Source organism: Stigmatopora nigra, chromosome 14, assembly GCF_051989575.1.
Source record: "Stigmatopora nigra isolate UIUO_SnigA chromosome 14, RoL_Snig_1.1, whole genome shotgun sequence".
Taxonomy (NCBI): Eukaryota; Metazoa; Chordata; class Actinopteri; order Syngnathiformes; family Syngnathidae; genus Stigmatopora; species Stigmatopora nigra.
In genome coordinates this window covers 901,150-924,840 of record NC_135521.1, presented here as the reverse complement: position 1 = coordinate 924,840, position 23,691 = coordinate 901,150, and the positions used below count along the sequence as shown (strand labels likewise).

Here is a 23,691-nt window from a genome sequence, read left to right as displayed (position 1 = left end):
ATATGCTGCTATTTCCAATTTCACTAATCAGGGAAGAGTATGAAATGTAAACATGAAATACAGACCACCTGGGTTTTATAGTGGCCAATCTACCTACTATGAAAAAAGCAAGGTAGTGACAATTGTACAAATACAGTATCACACAGTTTAACTGTTGGGATATGTCTATACATGAGTATTTGTAACCAATACAAATATTTTAATTAGGTAAACAAAAGTAACCAACCTCAACAGGAGAATCGAGTTCATCCAGGATGTTTTTCTCTCTGTATACTTTTTGCACAGTCCCTGTAAAGCTGGGCTCCATCACCAGCACATTGCGATTAGCAGTTCTGTCCAAATTACAGTCACTTTTCCTAGAGTCCATTGTCCTGCACACCTCGTAATTGTACACATGCGGCAAGGTCCCCGTGCCCAGAGTATCCGAGTACCTCGGCGGGTAATACGGAATGACGGGCAGGTTAGAGTGGCAAAGAATGCGAGACTGCCTCCACCGGTACACTTTGACGGAGATGATGAGGATCAAGCAGACTATAAAAAGGAAGGAGACCACGGCCAATGCCAAGACCAAGTAAAAAGTCAGCTTGTCGTTGTACTCTTTGTCGTGCGTGTTAAAGTCTGTAAACTCGGAGAGCACTTCGGGGAAGCTGTCGGCCACCGCCACATTTACGACGACTGTGGCGGAGCGGGAGGGCTGTCCATTGTCCTCCACCACGACTGTCAGTCTCTGTTTGACCACATCTTTATCCGTCACTTGGCGGACGGTTCTTATTTCCCCGTTGTGGAGGCCCACCTCGAAGAGCGCCCTGTCTGAGGCTTTGTGCACTTTGTAGGAGAGCCAGGCGTTCTGGCCAGAGTCCACATCCACGGCCACTACTTTGGTTACCAGGTAGCCCGTGTCTGCTGAACGGGGGACCATTTCAGCCAGCACTGGTCCCCCCGTCTGCCCTGGATAGAGGACTTGAGGCCCATTGTCATTGGCATCTTGGATGTGGACGGCCACAGTCACGTTGCTGCTCAGGGGAGGAGAGCCTCCATCTTGAGCGCGGACACGGAAATTGAACTCTTTGAGTTGCTCATAGTCAAAAGAACGGACAGCGTGGACGACTCCGCTCTCGGCATTGACGGACACAAAAGAGGAGACTGGCACTCCGTTAATGAAGGAGTCCTCCAAGATATAGGAAACGCGGGCATTCTGGTTCCTATCAGCATCATAGGCTTTGATAGTCATTATAGAAAGGCCTGGGCTGTTGTTTTCTACTATGGAGGCCTCATAGGAGCGCTTCTCAAAAACGGGCGCATTGTCATTGGCATCTGATATATGTAAATTAAGAGTGACACTGGTTGAGAGGGAGGGCAGGCCCTCGTCGGAACACGTCACCGTGATATTATACTGGCCTGACCTTTCCCGGTCCAAATCAAGCTCCGTTACTAAAGTATAAAATCCATTTAAAGTGGTTTGTATTTTAAAAGGAGTGTCGTGATCTTTGACACACTCCACTCTACCATTATTTTCAGAATCTGGATCACTCACACTTAACATCGCTATAACAGTATCCGGAGGAGAGTTTTCCAAAATGGTGTCCGATTTAGACACGACATGAATACGAGGGCTGTTGTCATTCACATCGATGACATCCAGCACCACTTTAGTGGAATCGGACAGCCCCCCTTTGTCAACCACCTCCACATCTATTTGATAAGTAGTGGCCTTTTCATAATCAATATCACCAATCAGGGTGAGCACCCCAGTTTGCCGGCTTATATTAAAAATATTGGAAAGAAGCCTTTTGCCGGGAGAAATCATGTATGATACTTCACCATTTGTGCCTATATCTTTATCACTGGCACTCACGGTGGTGATAATGGTGCCTTTGGCTGAGTTCTCAGGTATTTTTGCTTTATAAATGCGTTTTTCAAACGCGGGAGCATTGTCATTGACATCCAAGACACTGACAAATATCTGCATGGTGCCAGACAACTGCGGCTCGCCTCCATCCATAGCAGTCAACAACAGCCTGATATAATCCTGCTTTTCTCTATCGAGAGGCTTCTGCAGCACCATTTCTACCTTTTTGCTCCCATCGGCCTCATTTTCTAATTTTAAGGCAAAGTTATCGGCAGGCGTGAGCGTGTATTGCTGCAAGCCGTTCATCCCTATGTCCAAATCCATGGCTTTCTCTAATATAAATTTGGACCCGATGACGGCAGACTCGCTAATTTCAAACCGTTTTTCTGCGTTGGTAAAACTGGGCGTGTTGTCGTTGACATCAGTGATCTCCACTGCCACGCGAAAAAGCTCCATTGGATTTTCCAGAATGATCTGGAAATGCAGTGCGCACGGCGAGCTCTCTCCACACAAAGCCTCCCTGTCGATCCTCTCTTGGATGACCAGGACTCCTCTCTCTTTATTCAGGCCGACGTACTCCACACCTCGGCCGGTGTACACGCGAGCTTTGCCGGATTTCAGCCGTTTGAGATCCAAAGCTAAATCGTGCGCAATGTTGCCCACGACGGAGCCTTTGGGCATTTCCTCGGGGATGGAATAGCTGACCTGTCCGAGCGCCGAGCGAAGGCACAGAGCCGAGAGGAGCAACACTACTTGCCGTCTCATTGTTGTGCCCAGGGGCGTGTTTTCCTTCCAAAATAACAATCCACTGATTTCGGTTCCAAGATCAAATGTGCTACATACAAAAAAGCAGGCATCCAAAGCAAACTGAATAAAATCCAAACAGATCTTCAATGTTGACCGTTCGCGTCACGAGCTACGAATGTTCTACTTGTGCGGCAGCAGGAGAGGCAGGGACAAAGAATGGAGAAAAAAAGGTGCAGACATCACGTCTCAACTCGCAGGACAACAGCGCCGCTTTGGGATGAAAATTTAAAACTACAAGAGCATTTAAAATATAAAAAACTCAGCAAGAATACGCCAACACGTAATGGATAACCTCAAACTAAAATACAGGAAATCTAATTAAAATGTAAAGTACACATGTTGCAATATGAGTATAAAAGTAAATTCATTAATTAAGAAAAAAGTGACTTGGATTTAACAGTATGCTTGAAAGTCATGAGTGACATTTTAAGGGAAACAGTAGTAGTGTAACTAGCATGAGGCCACTTGAGAAACATGTGCACTGTCCATAGTGCTGAAATCTACCCAGTGCTCTTTGAGAATTCCCTCAGGGGTCTAACAGCGTTTTTTTCGCTTGCCATTTTCTCAAATTTCAATTAAACTGCATTCACTCGTGTTTTCGCCTGCTGTTTCAAAATTGCATTCTTCAATTCGAATTTTATGAATAACAATTTGTCACACCATGTCATTACATTTTAGAAGGAAATGTGGAAAAGAAATCATGACTATTTGGATGAGCTGGAATAGATTTAGGTTATTGACGACAATATGCAATATGTAATTTTTGGATTCAAAGACAAACACATTTGCTGTAAAATATTTAGTTCAAGTGACCAACCTCGACAGGAGAATCAAGTTCATCCAGGATGTTTTTCTCTCTGTACACTTTCTGCACGGTCCCTGTAAAGCTGGGCTCCATCACCAGCACATTGTGATTAGCAGTTCTGTCCAAATTACAGTCACTTTTCCTAGAGTCCATGGTCCTGCACACCTCGTAATTGTACACATGAGGGAGGGTCCCCGTGCCCAAAGTATCCGAGTACCTCGGCGGGTAATACGGTATGACGGGCAGGTTGGAGTGGCAAAGGATGCGGGACTGCCTCCAGCGGTATACTTTCACGGAGATGATGAGGATCAAACAGACGATAAAAAGGAAGGAGACCACAGCCAAAGCCAGGACTAAGTAAAAAGTCAGCTTGTCGTTGTACTCCTTGTCATGCGCATTAAAGTCTGTAAACTCGGAGAGAACTTCAGGAAAACTATCGGCCACCGCCACATTGACGACGACCGTGGCGGAGCGAGAGGGCTGCCCATTGTCCTCCACTACAACTGTCAGTCTCTGCTTGACCACATCTTTATCGGTTACTTGGCGAATGGTTCTTATTTCCCCGTTGTGGAGGCCCACCTCAAAGAGCGCCCTGTCCGAGGCTCTGTGCACTTTGTAGGAAAGCCAGGCATTCTGGCCAGAGTCCACGTCCACGGCCACCACTTTGGTCACCAGGTAGCCGGTGTCCGCTGAGCGGGGGACCATTTCGGCCAGGACCGAGCCTCCCGTCTGGACTGGGTAGAGGACCTGGGGCCCGTTGTCATTGGCGTCCTGTATGTGGACGGCCACAGTCACGTTGCTGCTCAGGGGAGGGGAGCCTCCGTCCTGAGCGCGGACACGGAAGCGGAACTCTTTTAGTTGCTCGTAGTCAAAAGAACGGACAGCGTGGACGACTCCGCTCTCGGCACTAACGGACACAAAAGAGGAGACTGGCACTCCGTTAATGGAGGAGTCCTCCAGGATGTAGGAAACGCGAGCATTCTGGTTCCAATCAGCGTCACTGGCCTTTACAGTCATTATTGATAGACCCGGTGTGTTGTTTTCTACAATGGAGGCCTCATATGAGCTCCTCTCAAAGACGGGCGCGTTGTCATTGACATCGGAAATGTGCAAATTGAGCGTGACGCTGCTGGAGAGGGAAGGTACACCTTCATCAGAGCACGTCACCGTGATATTATACTCGCTTGACTTTTCTCGGTCTAATTCGTTATCTGTCACTAAAGTATAGAAATGATTTTTTGAGATTTTCAAAAGAAATGGAATATTTTCATTCATGAAGCAATTGACATTTCCATTTTCTCCCGAATCTAAATCGTCTGTATTAATCATTGTGACAACAGTATTCATTTGAGCATCCTCTGATACGACATTTGATTTAGACATGATATTAATTATGGGCTTGTTATCATTTACATCTAAAACATCTATGATTAATTTACAAGAATCGGTGAGGCCGCCATCATCACTAGCCAGCAGATGAACTTGAAAATGTTTTGACCTTTCAAAATCAATATTTCCAATGAGTGAAACTTGACCATTTTCTTTATCAATAGCAAATATATTTCTGACTTTATCCAACGTGTTTGTTATGGAGTACGATATTTTTGAGTTCAAATCGTCATCTGCATCGGAAGCAGACACAGTTGCCACAATTGTGCCCAAAGGTGAATTCTCAGTTACAGTAGCTTTGTAGGAAGATTGTGTAAAAACGGGAGCGTTATCATTCACGTCTAACACAGTAATGAAAATCTGCATCGTCCCGGACAGGCGCGGCTCGCCTCCATCTACAGCCGTCAACACCAAAGACATCTGCTCCTCCTTTTCTCTGTCTAGTGGCTTTTGCAAAATCATCTCCACTTTTTTATTTCCATCCCCATTATTTTGGAATTTAAGGGCAAAATGGTCAGAAGGCTTTAATTCATAATTATTAACGCCATTATTTCCTACATCAGGATCTGCAGCCGTTTCCAGAACAAATTTTGATCCGAGGGTCGCTGACTCACTTATTTTAAATTTCATTTCCTTTACTTCAAAAGCGGGTGCATTATCATTGATATCTGTAATCTGCACAGTGACGCTGTAAAACTCCATAGGATTCTCCAAAATAATTTCCAAATGCAGCGCACAAACAGCGTCGTGCGCGCAAAGAGCCTCCCTGTCGATCCTCTCCTTCACGAGGAGGAGTCCTTTCTCTCGGCTCAGCTCGACATAGTCCTCGTTGTTTCGGGAATAAATCTTAGCCTTGCCCGCCACCAGACGCCCAATTTCCAGGGCTAAATCGTGCGCCACGTTGCCCACTAAGGATCCCCTGCTCATTTCCTCGGGAATGGAATAGCTGGCCTGGCCGTGCACCGCGTCGAGACAGGCGACACAAGCATCACTACTTGCCTATTCATTGTTCTGTGCGACTCTCCTCAGCGGAGCTCCCCTTTACACTCCAATTCCCCCCCAAAAATATTCTCCTCACGTGCAAATGTCAAATGTAATCCAGTCTTAATGGAAGTAAATCATCATTAGGTCCAAACGAGTCTTTTATTTGATGAAAACGTCGGTGAAAGACCAGTTCTCCTCCCGTTGTGCTCTCTCTCTCTCTCTTTCTATCTCTATTCTGACGACGTAAAATGGGAGCGAGGCTTTTTTCTATTACCCCTCCCAGTCATGGACTTTTTGGTCTACAGCGTCCCTAAGAGTCCATATTGTAGCACTGCAGGTTGGAGCCTGACAGCTACAGTATATTTATTTTCCTTGTATGACAAAGGCAAATGTTCCTACAAAAGCAAGATTGTTTCGAGGTTACTATTTTCTCAGGTGTATATATAAAACACAATGGCAAATAACCAATTCTAGAATCTAAATGTCAGTCATAAACAAGTCAATTCTATAAAAGACCAAATGTAAAGTACAAATAAGACCACTAAAGTATTCCCTAAAAGCTAAAACGTAATGTATATGTACTTCATAATCCTGTAAACAGTACAGAAAGTGGACATCGGTCATATCAGGGGAACTTTCCATTGTTAAAGAAGTCAATAGCACAGTGAGAAATTGGATTCATATACTAAATGGTTAATGGATAGGAGATAAAGATAATAATGGGGGAAGCTATCCTTGGTGCTGAAAACTCTGAACAATTTAGAACAAATAATGATAATGTTTATGGGAGACAACAGATCACATAAAACGTGTTAAACTGACCTCTAAAGGGGAGTCGATTTCATCCAGGATGTTTTTCTCTCTGTATACTTTCTGCACGGTCCCTGTAAAGCTGGGCTCCATCACCAGCACATTGTGATTAGCAGTTCCGTCCAATTTACAATCACTTTTCCTGGAGTCCATTGTTCTGCACACCTCGTAATTGTACACGTGCGGCAAGGTCCCCGTGCCCAAAGTATCCGAGTACCGTGGAGGATAATACGGAATGACGGGCAGGTTGGAGTGGTACTGGATGCGAGACTGTCTCCAACGGTACACTTTGACGGAGATGATGAGGATCAAGCAGACGATAAAAAGGAAGGACACCACGGCCAATGCCAAGACCAAGTAAAAAGTCAGCTTGTCGTTGTACTCCTTGTCGTTTAAGTTAAATTCGGTGAACTCTGAGAGCACCTCGGGGAAACTGTCAGCCACCGCCACGTTGACGATGACCGTGGCAGAGCGGGACGGCTGTCCATTGTCCTCCACCACAACTGTCAGTCTCTGTTTGACCGCGTCTTTATCCGTCACTTGGCGGACGGTCCGGATCTCTCCATTGTGGAGGCCCACCTCAAAGAGCGCCCTCTCCGACGCCCGGTGCACTTTGTAGGAGAGCCAGGCGTTTTGGCCAGAGTCCACGTCTACGGCCACCACTTTGGTCACCAGGTAGCCGGCGTCTGCCGATCGGGGGACCATTTCGGCCAGGACAGAGCCACCCGTCTGGACTGGGTAGAGCACTTGAGGCCCATTGTCGTTGGCATCCCGGACAACGAGGGTCACACTCACGTTGCTGCTCAGGGGAGGGGAGCCTCCATCCTGAGCTCGGACTACCAAGTCCAGCTGTTTCATTTGTTCATAGTCGAAGGATCGAATTGCACTAAGAACACCAGTTTCCGAATTTAAAGAAACAAAGGTCGAAATTGGACTGCCACTAATCTGCGTATCTTCTAAAAGATAAGATATTCTGGCATTTTGATTGGAATCCGCATCGCGGGCAGTGACAGCAAATATGGAAACACCGGGAGAATTATTCTCTGCTACATAAGCCGTATAAATGTTTTTGTCAAAGGATGGTGCATTATCATTCACGTCTGAAATTTTAAGGTGTAACATTTTTGAGCTCGAAAGAGGAGGCGTTCCAAAATCTGTAGCTGTAATTGTTATGTTGTATTCTGAGATTGATTCTCTATCAAAGAATTGATCTGAAATTAAATTATAATAGTTTGTCAAAGAAGTCTCTAACTTAAAAGGGAGTTTTCTATCAATGGAACACTTAATTTCACCATTTCTGTCAGAATCTTCATCTTTTATATTCAGTATTGCAATTGTTGTGCCAAGAGGTGAGTCTTCTGATAGGGGACTTGAAAATGACATTATACTAATGACTGGTGCGTTGTCATTAACGTCAATAACGTCAAATACAACTTTACTGGTTCCAGTCAACCCACCCTGATCCTTTGCTTCCACCCTCACTTCATACTTTTTGTTTTTTTCATAGTCTACTTGACCAGAGACATAAATTGTCCCCGTGTTTGTGTCAATATTGAATATATCCTCTGCATTTCCTTTGGTATTAGATAAACTGTAAGTAATGAGTCCATTTGAACCACTGTCGGCATCTGTTGCATTGACTGTAATAACTTTGGTTCCTTTTACAGTATTTTCCATGACATTTGCCTTGTAAACCGACTGATTAAAAATGGGTTCATTGTCGTTTGCATCTAAAACATTTATGTCGATATTTACAGTACCAGATTTCTGTGGCGTTCCTCCATCCACTGCAATTAGTTTTAGAGACAAATGAGGACGAGTCTCTCGGTCTAACGGCTTTTGGAGCACCATTTCTACATATTTGCTGCCATCTGGGTTTGCATGCTGATTCAGTATAAAATTATCATTTGGTGATAGTATATAATTTTGCAAGGCATTTTGCGCTACATCTTGATCTTCTGCGCTTCGCAGAGGAAAGCGCCCTCCTATGACAGCAGATTCACTGATTTCAAATATGAGTGATTTCTCCTTGATAGGAAATGTGGGCGCGTGATCATTTACATCTAAAACCTCCACAATGATTCTATGCAATTCTAATGGGTTTTCTAAAATGATCTCGAAGCTGAAACTGCACGGAGTGACATCTCCACAGAGCTGCTCCCGATCTATTCTGTCATGGACGAGCAAAAGCCCTTTGTCTGCCCTCAGCTCCGCGTACTGCGCGTTTCCTCCTGTCACGATGCGAGCTCGTCCAGAAATCAGTCTTTTCACGTCCAAACCGAGATCATGAGCCACGTTTCCAATCAGTGAGCCCTTCTTCATCTCCTCGGGAATTGAATAAGTCATCTGAGTGCCTACCGTGGTGACCAAAGCCAGCAGAAATATCAGCGTTCCAATTTGCCCTCGACATCCATAACACATCCTCCATGACGACACGCAGGCAAAAGGGCGAGGTCCACGTATATCCATGGGGAAGACAAATAACAAGATTTCCAGTGTGTCCTGACAATAAGCAGCGATCTAGTGAAAAATGCCACTTTTGTCAAAAAATACGCAGCACAACGTCGTTCTCTTTCGCGCACCGACAGCCAACAAAAGAGCAGAAATCTCCCCCAGTGCTGTACTAGTAAGAGGAGCACTGCATGACGACAGCACGCCGAAAATCATACACAAGCCAACAGCGTCTCTTAGAGTCCAAAATGTGCAAGAGCGAGAGAGCATGGCAAATTACACTGGACACATACACGTCTGATAAACCTCATGTTATGATACGCCCTTTCTGTTGCATCAAAATATGAATAAAAATTGAAATAATCCATAAATAAACATCAGGTATTCTTCACTAAAAAAATGATGATCATCACTTTTGCTATTGACAGCATGGAACAATAGGTGATGTTAACTATTTGAAAGGTACGGATTAAACAAATATGATCATAACCTATTAGTATAATTTCTGTATTTTTTATGAATCAACACTTCAAACTAAGGCATCAAATCCATAAACCCAATTAGAAATTCAATCCACATCCATAAGAAGGAATTACTGACTCTGCAATTTGATATTTTGGGACTTAGAAAATCCTTTCAGAACCATGGACAGCGACATGGCAGCTGCAAGTATGCAAAATGACAGATGAGCTCAACAATCATTTCGGTGAACGTGCTCCACATTAAAAATGTATAATTTTACATGTATTGGAAAAATGTTATTTGCTATTTATCAGAGTGGCTCTATGTTTGCTCTATGGAAAGCCAAAACCCACTAATCTGTGCCTGTGACTCTTGTTTAGAAAAGAAAATCCTTCTAAAAGGACACCGACAATATACTTCCTTAAATTAAATTATGTTATGATTAAGAAAAAAGATGGCTTTACTAAATAGCTCATTTTTTAACAATAAAAAGAGACAACTGTACGGTAGCACGTAGCCAAATGCGGGGAAAGAATTTGACTTACCAAAGTCGAGAATTGTGAAAAGTTGCCTGTCAACTGTTTGTCCCCAAGTGGAGTTTCAGCATCAGCTCCATCCACACTGACTAAACTTGGACACATATTTTGCATGTCACTTTTCCTGGAGTCCATGGTCCTGCACACCTCGTAATTGTACACGTGAGGCAGGGTCCCTGTGCCCAAAGTATCTGAGTAGCGTGGCGGGTAATACGGAATGACGGGCAGGTTGGAGTGGTACAAGATGCGAGACTGCCTCCAGCGGTACACTTTGACGGAGATGATGAGGATCAAGCAGACGATAAAGAGGAAGGAGACCACCGCCAAGGCCAAGACTAAGTAAAAAGTCAGCTTGTCATTGTACTCTTTGTCGTACGTATTATAGTCTGTAAACTCTGATAGCACCTCAGGGAAGCTGTCGGCCACCGCCACATTTACAACGACTGTGGCAGAGCGGGAGGGCTGTCCATTGTCCTCCACCACGACTGTCAGTCTCTGCTTGACCGCATCTTTATCCGTCACTTGGCGAATAGTTCTAATTTCTCCATTGTGGAAGCCCACCTCGAAGAGCGCCCTGTCTGAGGTTCTGTGTACTTTGTATGAGAGCCAGGCATTCTGGCCAGAGTCCACGTCAACTGCCACCACTTTGGTCACCAGGTAGCCCGCGTCCGCTGAACGGGGGACCATCTCGGCAAGCACCGAGCCGCCCGTCTGGACTGGGTATAGGACCTGAGGCCCGTTGTCGTTGGCATCTCGGATAAGGAGGGTCATGCTCACATTGCTGCTCAGTGGAGGGGAGCCTCCGTCCTGAGCGCGGACCACCAAGTCCAGCTGTTTAATTTGTTCATAGTCAAAGGATCGAATTGCACTAAGAACACCAGTTTCCGAATTTAAGGAAACAAAGGTCGAAATTGGACTGCCACTAATCTGCGTGTCTTCTAATAGATAAGATATTCTGGCATTTTGATTGGAATCTGCATCCCGGGCAGTGACAGCAAATATGGAAACACCGGGAGAATTATTCTCTGCTACATAAGCCGTATAAATGTTTTTGTCAAAGGATGGTGCATTATCATTCACGTCTGAAATTTTAAGGTGTAACATTTTTGAGCTAGAAAGAGGAGGCACTCCGAGATCAGTGGCTGTAATTGTAACGTTATATTCTGAGATTGATTCCCTATCAAGAAATTGATCTGAAATTAAATTATAATAGTTTGTCAAAGATTTCTCTAATTTAAAAGGAAGTTTTCTATCAATGGAACACTCAATTTGTCCATTTCTGTCAGAATCAACATCTTTAATGTTCAAAACAGCAACTGTTGTACCAGGGGCCGAGTCTTCTGACAGAGGGCTGGAAAATGACATTATATTAATTACTGGAGCATTGTCATTAATATCAACAACATCAATCACGACTTTACTTGTCCCAATAAGCCCACCTTGATCTTTTGCTTCCACCCTCACTTCATACTTTTTGTTTTTTTCATAGTCTACTTGACCAGAGACATAAATTGTGCCCGTGTTCGGGTCAATATTGAAAATGTCTGCTGCACTTCCTTTCGTTTTAGACAAACTGTAAGTAATGAGTCCATTAGAACCACTATCAGCATCCGTTGCATTTACAGTAATGATACTAGTTCCTTTCACTGTATTTTCCATGATATTTGTTTTATACACTGACTGATTAAAAATGGGTTCATTGTCATTTGCATCAAAAACATTAATATTTATATTTACAGTACCGGATCTCTGTGGTGTTCCTCCGTCCACTGCAATTAATTTTAAAGACAAATGTGGACGCGTCTCTCGATCTAATGGCTTTTGGAGCACCATTTCTACATATTTGCTGCCATCTGGGTTAGCATGCTGATTCAGTATAAAATTATCATTTGGTGATAGTATATAATTTTGCAAGGCATTTTGCGCCACATCTTGATCTTCTGCACTTTGCAGGGGAAATCGCACTCCAATTGCAGTCCCTTCATTTATTTCAAATACGAGCGCTTTATGCTCATTTGGAAATGTGGGTGCATGATCATTGATATCCAAAACCTCTATCATTACTCTGAGCAATTCAATCGGATTCTCTAAAATGATCTCAAAGCTGAAACTGCACGGGGTGACATCCCCACAGAGCTGCTCTCGGTCTATTCTGTCATGGACGAGGAGAAGCCCTTTGTCTGCCCTCAGCTCCGCGTACTGCTCGTTATCTTCTGTCAAAATTCGGGCCCGCCCTGAAATGAGTCTTTTCACATCCAAGCCGAGATCTTGAGCTACATTTCCAATCGGCGAGCCTTTTTTCATCTCCTCTGGGATAGAATAACGAATCTGGGCGCTTACCCTGGTGACCAAAGCAAGCAGAAAGAGGAGTGTGCCGATTTGCCGTCGCCATCCATGAAACAAGCTCCATCTTGCGCAGGAGAGAGAGAAGTGACCGTAATGATCCATTCCAGCGAAAAAAAGGAGGCTCAACCAACTGTATATTGTACTATTTCTGGAAAAACAAATCCACGATCACGTAAATAAATGCAATCGACACCGAGGTTGTCGCCCTCGCAGTCGCAGCCGACAAAAGCAGCAGCCTCGGCAGCGTCTCGTCAGTAAGAGCAGAATTGCATGACGACAGCTCGCGGAAAAATCATATCCAAGCCAACAGCGTCTCTTAGAGTCCAAAATGTGCAAGAGCACATTCAACAACATTCACAAAATTAAACTACAAGCGAATTCAATGTCAGAGTATATGTAGAGTAACTGAATGAGCCACAGTTGCTCTACAGAAAACATTTTAAAGTATGACGAATAATTTGAAAAAAACGTGATTCCCATGTATTTACAAATACTATATGCACAATATTTGTACAGACTTTTTAGAAAACATCCTGAATTGATCATTAGTCTTCGATAAAACATTGTTTGATATACAACTAAGCATGGAAAGCGACATTCAACAAATTTTAATGCCACAAAATGCTCACTCATTATATTTTTATACTATTTTAAACAGACGAAAATGTATATTACGTGCATTTGTCCATCTTGGTAATAATAATTGCAATTGTGGTTGACTTTCATTTGACTTTTGGATTGCATGTCATATTACATGTCAAAAAAAGAAAGTAAATTATGCACATCAGCCCTTCAGACTATTATTTACAAAGCCAAGTATTGGAAAGTTGAGGCCGAAGACTCAAAGGGAAAAAAAGAAAGAAAAGAGAGTAGACAAAAAATGACAATACACTGGACTCACCAATGTGGAGAATTGTGAAAAGTTTCCTGTCAAATGCTTGTCCCCAAGTGGTGTTTCAGCATCAGCTCCATCCACACTCACTAAACTTGGACACATATTCTTTATGTCACTTTTCCTGGAGTCCATGGTCCTGCACACCTCGTAATTATACACGTGAGGCAGGGTCCCCGTGCCCAAAGTATCCGAGTAGCGTGGAGGATAATACGGGATGACGGGCAGGTTGGAGTGATAAAGGATGCGAGACTGCCTCCAGCGGTATACTTTAACGGATATGATGAGGATCAAGCAGACGATAAAAAGGAAGGAGACCACGGCCAAAGCCAAGACCAAGTAAAAAGTCAGCTTGTCGTTGTACTCCTTGTCATGGGCATTAAAGTCTGTAAACTCTGATAGCACCTCGGGGAAGCTGTCGGCCACCGCCACATTGACGACCACAGTGGCGGAGCGGGAGGGCTGTCCATTGTCCTCCACCACCACTGTCAGTCTCTGCTTGACCACATCTTTATCCGTCACTTGGCGAACGGTTCGGATTTCGCCGTTGTGGAGGCCCACCTCGAAGAGCGCCCTATCCGAGGCCCTGTGCACTTTGTAGGAAAGCCAGGCATTCTGGCCAGAGTCCACGTCCACCGCTACTACTTTGGTAACCAGGTAGCCGGTGTCCGCTGAACGGGGGACCATTTCGGCTAGCACCGAGGCACCCGTCTGGACCGGATAGAGGACCTGAGGCCCATTGTCGTTGGCGTCTTGGATGTGGATGGTCACGCTCACGTTGGTACTGAGAGGAGGAGAGCCTCCATCTTGAGCTCGGACAATAAATGTCACTTCTTTGATTTGCTCATAGTCGAATGATCGCAGTGCACTAATAATTCCACTTTCTGCATTGACAGAGACAAATTCAGTCATTGGACTTCCTCCGATTTCGCCCTGCTCCAACATGTAGGAGACCCGGGCGTTCTGGTTTTCATCCATGTCATTGGCACTCAGCCTTAATAAAGAGTCACCAGGAGAGTTGTTTTCTGTGATATGGGTATTATATGAGCTGAGAGGAAAGACCGGTGCGTTGTCATTTACGTCTGCAACTTTCAAATGAAAAGTCTTTTTGGTGGAGAGGGAAGGGGAGCCACTGTCGAAGGCAACGACGGTGATGTTGTATTCTGACACGCGCTCACGATCCAATTCTGCATCGGTCATCAATGCAAAATAATTTCTCATATTAGATTTTATTTTAAAGGGAACGCGACCTTCCAAAGTGCATCTCACGTGACCATTTTCACCAGAGTCCAAGTCTTTTACGTTGATGATACCGACGGTGGTGCCGGCGGGCGAGTCTTCGGAAACCGGACTTGTGAAGGACATTACATTAATGACAGGGGCGTTATCGTTCATATCCATCACTTCGATTTCCACCTTGGTGGAATCTGTCAACGCGCCTTGATCTTTAGCTTCAACCATGAACTCTATTGTCTTGTCTTTTTCATAATCAACTTGTTTAATTACAGATATGCGTCCTGTAATCTCGTCAATGTGAAATACATCCGCTATGCCTGCATTTGATTTTGAAAATGAGTAGGTCACTTTTCCATCTGAACCACTGTCAGCATCAGTGGCATTTACAGTCAGAACATAAGTGTCTTTTGGTGCATTTTCTATTAGTTTTGCTTTATAAAAAGATTGATTAAATATTGGAGCATTATCATTAGCATCTTGAATATTAATATTTATAACGACTGTACCTGATTTTTGTGGTTTTCCACCGTCTACTGCCACTAGTTTTAAAGCGAGTTGTGGCTGTTCTTCTCTGTCTAAGGCTTTCTGGAGCACCATTTCTGCATGTTTCCTGCCACCCGCACTGACGTGTTGTTTTAAAACAAAATGATCACTCGGCGTCAAAATGTAACTCTGCACACCGTTTGCATCCACATCGGCGTCCTGTGCACTCTCCAAAACAAAACGTGAACCAAGTGCAGCCAGCTCACTAATTTCGAATTGCAAATGTCTATTTTCAAATGTGGGGGCGTTGTCATTAACATCCAAAACCTCGATGGTGACAGGGTGCAATTCCATGGGGTTCTCTAACAAAATCTCGAAGGTGAAGCTGCAGGGCGTCACGTCTCCACACAGCTGCTCTCGATCTATCCTCTCGTGGACCACCAGCAGCCCTTTGTCTGCCCTCAGCTCCGTGTACTGGACGTTCTCCCCCGTCACGATGCGAGCGCGGCCGGAACGGAGCCGTTTCAGATCCAAACCGAGATCCTGTGCCACGTTTCCCACGAGCGAGCCCTTCTTCATCTCCTCGGGGATCGAGTAGCGGATTTGCGCGTCAGTTGCGCTCGGAAAAAAACACCAAAAGACAAAGAGGCAGGCCAAGCGGCGCCATTTCCCTCCTCGACTTGGGTGCATTTCTTTACAGTCCACGAATGTAGATATTCGATTGAAGAAGGGGAATCGAAGAAAATATACGAGGGGAAAAAATGAAGCGAATCCAGGTCCGAAGATCAGCGTTGTTTTAGCAGGCAAATGTTAGGCGTTGCGCACACGGAGCTCTCTCTCATGCCAAATGCCACTAAAAGGGAGCTGTGCTGCATCACACTGCACGACCACCTATTTCCATTTATCAGCTAACAGCGCCGCTTTGAGGCGAAGTTTGGAAGAATGTACAGAGGACTAATCTGTTCAGAAAGACTGTCAATATTGGACGTCTCATGAAACCACCTCGTTTAAATTGCTTTAAAAGGGATGGCTCAAATCAATCCGTTTTTATTATTGGTTACAGCTGTGTATTGGCTAAAAAGTCAACCCACAAAAGTGAAAGAGTGAACTTGAAAACGTGAAAGAAATTAAAATACGATCAATGACAAACAACCATTTCAATACTATAAGAGAGCGTGTGCTGGGCGATAAATTGTCTTTCAGAACCATGGACAGCGCCACAGCTAAAAAAGGGGGACGTGTTGGTCAACTTGTGACATGCACAGCATTTTCACTCAACGATTCGATAGTAAATCAGCTCAATTCCTACTTATATTTACATAAAATAACCGTAAATAATGGTAAAGATATGCTTGCATGATAAACCAAAAATGTACAATAGATGCAAATCTAATGCTGGTAATAAGTATTGAAATACTTTGCAACTGAATATTTTGGAGGAATTTTAAACATATCAAAGGTAACAAAGAGGCACTTGACTAAACGCCAGTAAATACTGATTTCCATTTGAAAGAAGGCAAGTGAGAAGATAACCTTTGTTGTTGGGACTGACAGGAGTGATAGAAAAGCCTGACAAGTATGCAAAAGTGTTACAATATACGTGACCAAAACCAAAAAAAATCCACAATACTCAATTCAAGTGCGTGTGGAATTATCCTCAAAAAGATGCTACAACAAATATGTAACCAACAACCTTTGTGGAGGCTTATCCAAAACCTAATGAATTAGAATACACAGTACCACAACTTCCGATTAAACATGACAAAAGAAATAATTTGCCCAAGGTAATCAGCGAAACAACCAAAAATAATCCATGTGTGTTGGTCCTGAAATGTGTTGGTCATAAAAACATCAAATATATTTCAAAATATTCTCACTCACCAATGTTGACATGTGTGAGCGATTTCCTGTCATCTGCTTGTTCTCATACGACGCATCAGCATCAGGTTCATCCACATTCACTAAACTTGGACACATATTCTTCATGTCACTTTTCCTGGAGTCCATGGTCCTGCACACCTCGTAATTGTACACGTGCGGGAGAGTCCCCGTGCCCAAAGTATCCGAGTAGCGTGGAGGGTAATAAGGGATGACGGGCAGGTTGGAGTGATAAAGAATGCGGGACTGCCTCCAGCGATACACTTTGACGGAGATGATGAGGATTAAGCAGACGATAAAGAGGAAGGAAACCACGGCCAAAGCCAAGACTAAGTAAAAAGTCAGCTTGTCATTGTACTCCTTGTCGTGCGCATTAAAGTCTGTGAACTCTGAGAGCACTTCGGGGAAACTGTCAGCCACCGCCACGTTTACGACCACAGTGGCGGAGCGGGAGGGCTGCCCGTTGTCCTCCACCACAACTGTCAGTCTCTGCTTGACGGCGTCCTTATCGGTCACTTGGCGAACTGTTCTAATTTCTCCATTGTGGAGGCCCACCTCGAAGAGAGCCCTGTCCGAGGCTTTGTGTACTTTGTAGGAGAGCCAGGCGTTCTGGCCAGAGTCCACGTCCACGGCTACTACTTTGGTCACCAGGTAGCCTGTGTCCGCTGAGCGGGGGACCATTTCGGCCAGCACCGAGGCACCCGTCTGGACCGGATAGAGCACCTGAGGCCCGTTGTCGTTTGTGTCCCGAATGTGGACGATGACAGTGGCCAGGGAAGTCAGTGGAGGGGAACCAGAGTCACGGGCAGTGATGTTGAAGTCAAATGACTTGATTTGTTCGTAGTCAAAGGATTTGATCGCCTGGATGACCCCACTTTCAGAATGTATCGATACATATGAGGATACGGGGACCCCGTTAATTTCTTTCTCCTCCAAAAAGTAAGCCACTCGAGCATTTTGACCCGAGTCCGCATCACTTGCGCTGACCGTGAAAATGGAAAAACCAGGAGAGTTGTTCTCTGGGATAGTCTTACTGAATTCTGACGCATGAAATTTGGGGGGATTGTCATTCACATCAGCTATTTTCACATTGATCATTTGATTACTGGATAAAGGTGGGGAGCCTTGATCTTGAGCGGTTATGGTCACATTGTATTCAGGGACACTTTCTCTGTCTAAGAAATTCTCAGTGACCATGGAGTAGTAGCCACTTAATGAAGACTCAATTTTAAAAGGAACGTCGTCAGGACTAATGGAACATTTGACAACCCCGTTGCCCTCAGAGTCCTCATCATTCAAGTTAAAAACCGCAACTGTTGTACCTGGTTGTGAATCTTCAGGGATGGACTGAGACAATGACATGAACTCAATTGTGGGGATATTGTCATTGACATCAACTATGGTAACAATAACTTTACAAGTATCTGTATATCCTCCATGATCATTCGCCTGAACACTTAATTCATAACTATTCACTTTTTCAAAATTCATTTGGCCCTTAAGTTTTATCTCTCCTGTTTGAGTATTTATGTCAAATGTATTTTCCGCCTCTTCGGTCATATGAGGAGTAGAGTAGGTGACGTCACCATTACGTCCCGCATCAGCATCTGTTGCATGAACAGTCGTGATCAATGTTCCTCGAGCTGCATTTTCTAACACATCTACTTTATAAACAGGTTGAGTGCACACCGGTGCGTTATCGTTTGCATCCAGCACCGTGACTTGAAGTCTCACCGTCCCGGATCTACGTGGCTCTCCGCCATCCGAAGCAATCAAAAGGAGTGTGTGAGCCTCCTCTTTTTCTCGGTCTAAAGGCTCTCGCAAAACCATTTCGATAACCTTTCTTCCATTTGGATTGTTTTGTATTTCCAGTTTAAAATGATCGGAAGGCTTGAGGATATATTTCTCAATATCATTCAACCCAACGTCAGGGTCAGCTGCATTTGCCAGTGGGAAACGAGTGCCTGCTGCAGCATTTTCAACAATTTTCATATTAAGTTCAGGCTTTGGAAAGGAGGGGTTGTTGTCATTGATGTCTACGACTTCCACGGTTACGTGGTGAATTTGGATCGGATTTTCTAAAATGATGTCAAAAGAGAAGCTGCAGGGCGTCGTCTTTCCACACAGCTCCTCTCGGTCGATGCGTTCCTTAATCACCAGCGTGCCTTTGTCTCGCTTTAAATCAACATACTGTCGTCCTCCTTTGGCAATAATACGAGCTTTACCTGCCATGAGTCTGGCCACTTCCAGGCCCAAATCCTTAGCGATATTTCCAACAAATGAGCCCTCCGCTTGCTCCTCCGGGATGGAATAGCGAGCTTGTCCGCTCGCGCAGCGCAGCTCACACAGACAAAGAATGAAAAACAGCGCTCGCCATCGGCCTCTGTAAGCACACAGCCTCGTCAAATCCATTGTGAGATGCTGTGATATTCCCTTAAAATAAAACCACGACATCCTCAAGGGTTAGAGGCAAATGAAACTCTGGAATCCAGCCGAAATGGCCCCTTTAAAAAGCAAGCAGATCGCCCGTCTTGTTACTCGGCTTCCAAGCTGCAAAATGAGTCCAGGAGGAGGACTGCTGCGCGGACACGCTCAATCCCAATTCAACGACGTATCAAGAGCGGCGCCAAGAGCATTTTCACGGCAGTGCAACAGCAGAAAAGCAGGGCCATTTTACTCAAGTGTACTATTTGCATGATTAAAATGACATGCATTCATACTCACATACAATTATTATGAATCTATTTGCAATGGGATTGCATATCTACCATATGCAAAATGGTACAGCAATGATAAAGTTAAATGACAGATTTGAAAAAATGTATAGACTGTCAAAATCATAAAAGACTCCCATTCAAATTAATATATAAATAAGGAAAAAAACCTAGCACTCATTGAAGACCTTTACATGATCCTATTAATTTTAATGTCAAATTCTGTCACGAATTAGAATCCAAGAATGCGAGTAAGAGATTGTTAGTGATCGTGTAGTCTTTACAATTGCAAGGTAGCCACGTACATGGTTTTATTGCGGGACGTGTTATTTAGCGACAGCCATTTCAGCACTACGGACAGCAACACTGACCTCCCCTGCCTTCAATGAACAAGAAACTCAATGGGAAAGTACATACAAATTTGCTCTTTGTTAGTGATGGCCCATTCCTTCATTCACAGGAAAACATGCAGTAAAATCAAGAAACAATTAAAGAGGAAGTAAATAATTAGATGAACAACTTTCTACAATTACATTTGAGACGTAACCAGCAATCATATACTTTAAAACAGTTAGTCAAGTAACCCCTATTTTCAAATGGCAGTCTACAAACTACATTTGAACAAAACCTTTTCTCGAAAGACAAGTGACACAACTGTTCACAAAACAATTCATAAGTTTAAAGCATGGGCAAATCAACATAGAAGCCTAAATGATTTAATGGCTACAACTTTTGCCATTGCAATGCATCTATGTTTAACGTCAACAAATTTAACTCACCAATGTTGATCTCTGGGAAAAGTTTCCTGACATATGTTTGTCCCCGTGTGGCGTTTCAGGATCAGCTCCGTCCACACTCACTAAACATGGACTCATAGGTTTCATGTCACTTTTCCTGGAGTCCATGGTTCTGCACACTTCGTAATTATACACGTGTGGCAAAGTGCCGGTCCCCAAAGTATCCGAGTACCTCGGAGGGTAATAAGGAATGACGGGGAGGTTGGAGTGGTATAGGATGCGGGACTGCCTCCAACGGTACACTTTGACGGATATGATGAGGATCAAGCAGACAATAAAGAGGAAGGAGACCACGGCCAAAGCCAGGACCAAGTAAAACGTTAGCTTGTCGTTGTAGTCTTTGTCATGGCCATTAAAGTCTGTAAACTCAGAGAGGACTTCAGGAAAACTGTCGGCCACTGCCACGTTGATGACGACCGTGGTCGAGCGGGAGGGCTGCCCATTGTCCTCCACCACCACTGTCAGTCTCTGCTTGATCGCGTCTTTATCCGTCACTTGGCGAACTGTTCGGATCTCTCCATTGTGGAGGCCCACCTCGAAGAGTGCCCTGTCCGATGCTCTGTGCACTTTGTAGGAGAGCCAGGCATTCTGGCCAGAGTCCACGTCCACGGCCACTACTTTGGTCACCAGGTAGCCGGCGTCTGCCGATCGGGGGACCATTTCGGCCAGGACCGAGCCGCCCGTCTGGACTGGGTAGAGCACCTGAGGCCCGTTGTCATTAGCGTCCCGGATGAGGAGGGTCACGCTCACATTTCTGCTCAGAGGAGGGGAGCCTCCATCCTGAGCACGGACCACCAAGTCCAGCTGTTTCATTTGTTCGTAGTCGAATGATCGAATTGCACTGAGAACACCAGTTTCCGAATTTAAGGAAACAAAGGTTGAAATTGGACTGCCACTAATCTGCGTATCTTCTAAAAGATAAGATATTCTGGCATTTTGATTGGAATCCGCATCCCGGGCAGTGACAGCAAATATGGAGACACCGGGTGAATTATTCTCTGCCACATAAGCCGTATAAATGTTTTTGTCAAATGCAGGTGCATTGTCATTGACATCAGAAATTTTTAGGTTTAACTTTGTGGAGCTTGAAAGAGGAGGGGTTCCGAAATCAGTGGCCGTAATTGTGATGTTGTATTCTGAGATTGATTCTCTATCAAAATATTGATCTGAAATTAAATTATAATAGTTTGTCAAAGAAGTCTCTAACTTAAAAGGGAGTTTTCTATCAATGGAACACTTAATTTCTCCATTTCTGTCAGAATCGACATCTTTAATGTTCAAAACGGCAACTGTTGTACCGGGGGGAGAGTCCTCAGACAAAGGACTGGAAAAGGACATCACATTAATTACGGGAGCATTGTCATTGACGTCAATAACATCAATTATGACCTTACTGGTTCCAGTCAACCCACCCTGATCTTTTGCCTGGACTCTCACTTCATGTTTTTTATTTTTTTCATAATCTATTAGCTTAGATACATACAGTCTCCCCGTGTTTTCATCAATATTAAAAATATTTTCTACATTACCTTTCATTTTAGACAAACTGTAAGTGATGCGCCCATTTGAACCACTGTCAACATCTGTAGCATTTACTGTAATCACACTGGTACCTTTTACTGTGTTTTCCATAACAGAGGCTTTGTATTCGGTTTGATTGAACACTGGCCGGTTATCATTTAGATCTAAAACATTTATGTCGATATTGACAGTGCCGGATCTCTGTGGCGTTCCTCCATCTACGGCAATTAATTTTAAAGACAAATGAGGACGCGTCTCTCGGTCCAAAGGCTTTTGAAGCACCATTTCAACATATCTGCTGCCATCTGGGTTGGCATGCTGATTCAGTATAAAATTATCATTTGTAGATAGAATATAATTTTGTAATGCATTTTGCCCCACATCTTCGTCTTCTGCGCTCTGCAGTGGAAATTGCACTCCAGTTGCAGTTCCCTCACTGATCTCAAATATGAGTGCTTTATCCTTATTGGGAAATGTAGGCGCGTGATCGTTGATATCCAAAATATCCAAAATTATTCTGTGCAATTCGATCGGGTCCTCTAAAATGATCTCAAAGCTGAAACTGCACGGCGTGACATCTCCACAGAGCTGCTCTCGGTCTATTCTGTCATGGACGAGCAGAAGCCCTTTGTCTGCCTTCAGCTCTGCATACTGGACATTATCTTCTGTCAAAATACGGGCCCGCCCTGAAAGCAGTCTTTTCACATCCAAGCCGAGATCTTGAGCCACGTTTCCAATCAGCGAGCCTTTTTTCATCTCCTCTGGGATAGAATAACGAATCTGGGCGCTTACCCCGGTGACCAAAGCAAGCAGAAAGAGGAGCGTGCCGATTTGCCGTCGCCATCCATTAAACAAGCTCCATCTTGCGCAGGAGAGAGAGAAGTGACCGTAATGATCCATTCCAGCGGAAAAAAGAATGTCCTACCAACTGTATATTGTACTATTTCTGGAAAAATACATCCACGATCACGTACATAAATGCGAACGACACGGAGGTATTCGCCCTCGCCCTCGCAGCTGACAAAAGCAGAAGCCTCGGCAGCGTCTCGTCAGTAAGAGCAGAATTGCATGACGACAGCTCGCTGAAACATCATATCCAAGCCAACAGCGTCTCTTAGAGTCCAAATTGTGCAAGAGCGAGTGCCCCACAGCATATCCATTACACACACAAGAGCTGGAAATACATTTCCTCTTGCAAAATGAGTACATATTAGCATCACATAATCTACTGGAATAAGCAGCCTATACAAAATCATTTCAAAAGGATCACCTGAAACGTATGCAAGAATATTCAACAATAATAAAAAGCATCACAGCAAACTATGATTGGGAAAAAAAGAGTCTCTGCTGTGGTCATGCTGCACGTTGCAGTCTTTCTCGGTTCTAGGACCATGGACAGTGATGTTGACACTACTTGATGGAAACGATCGGTATTTCCATTTTTATTTGCTCTAAATGTGTTTTTTTTAATGGGCAACAATGGCATTTTTTAAATGTTAAGCATTTTCTCCATGTGCTTGTGTTACTTGCTTTGAAACATTTCTTATACTTTTTAATAGGGCCATAAATTATGTTCGTTTTCATTTGGAATTGAATTACAAATTTTTAATTTCCTATTTGAAATTGAAATAGCAGTAGAAATGAGTAGTCTTAATTTTGTTTTAATACATAGCAAAAGAAGTAGAACAAGTCTCTTTTTAGATGAATAAATGTGACCAACATTGAATGAGC

At 44.0% G+C, this 23,691-nt stretch overlaps 2 protein-coding genes across 33 annotated transcripts in view; both read right to left on the bottom strand.

The window, feature by feature from the left end:
- The window catches only part of LOC144207596 (protocadherin gamma-C5-like), a 128,597-nt gene that overhangs the window by 44,547 nt on the left and 60,359 nt on the right, over nt 1-23,691 (bottom strand). For 2 of the 32 annotated variants that reach the window (XM_077733148.1, XM_077733167.1), the window contains exon 1: nt 20,422-22,984. The exons of 23 other annotated variants lie outside the window; for them this stretch is intronic. In XM_077733148.1, the coding sequence (XP_077589274.1) occupies nt 20,422-22,860 (2,439 nt within the window). In that variant the 5' untranslated portion in view covers nt 22,861-22,984. Of the gene's footprint in view, nt 1-226; nt 2,815-6,656; nt 9,278-13,340; nt 15,916-16,931; nt 19,393-20,421; nt 22,985-23,691 lie in introns of those variants that run through there. 7 more of the 32 variants (XM_077733142.1, XM_077733158.1, XM_077733155.1 and 4 more) reach the window with 7 other exon arrangements.
- Nucleotides 9,268-13,324, bottom strand: LOC144207721 (protocadherin gamma-A10-like). Its single transcript, XM_077733362.1, has 3 exons — nt 10,195-13,324; nt 10,103-10,128; nt 9,268-9,282 (listed from the first exon to the last, which is right to left on the bottom strand). The coding sequence occupies exons 1-3, from the start codon at nt 12,539-12,541 to the stop codon at nt 9,268-9,270; spliced, it is 2,388 nt and encodes a 795-aa protein (XP_077589488.1). The 5' UTR covers nt 12,542-13,324.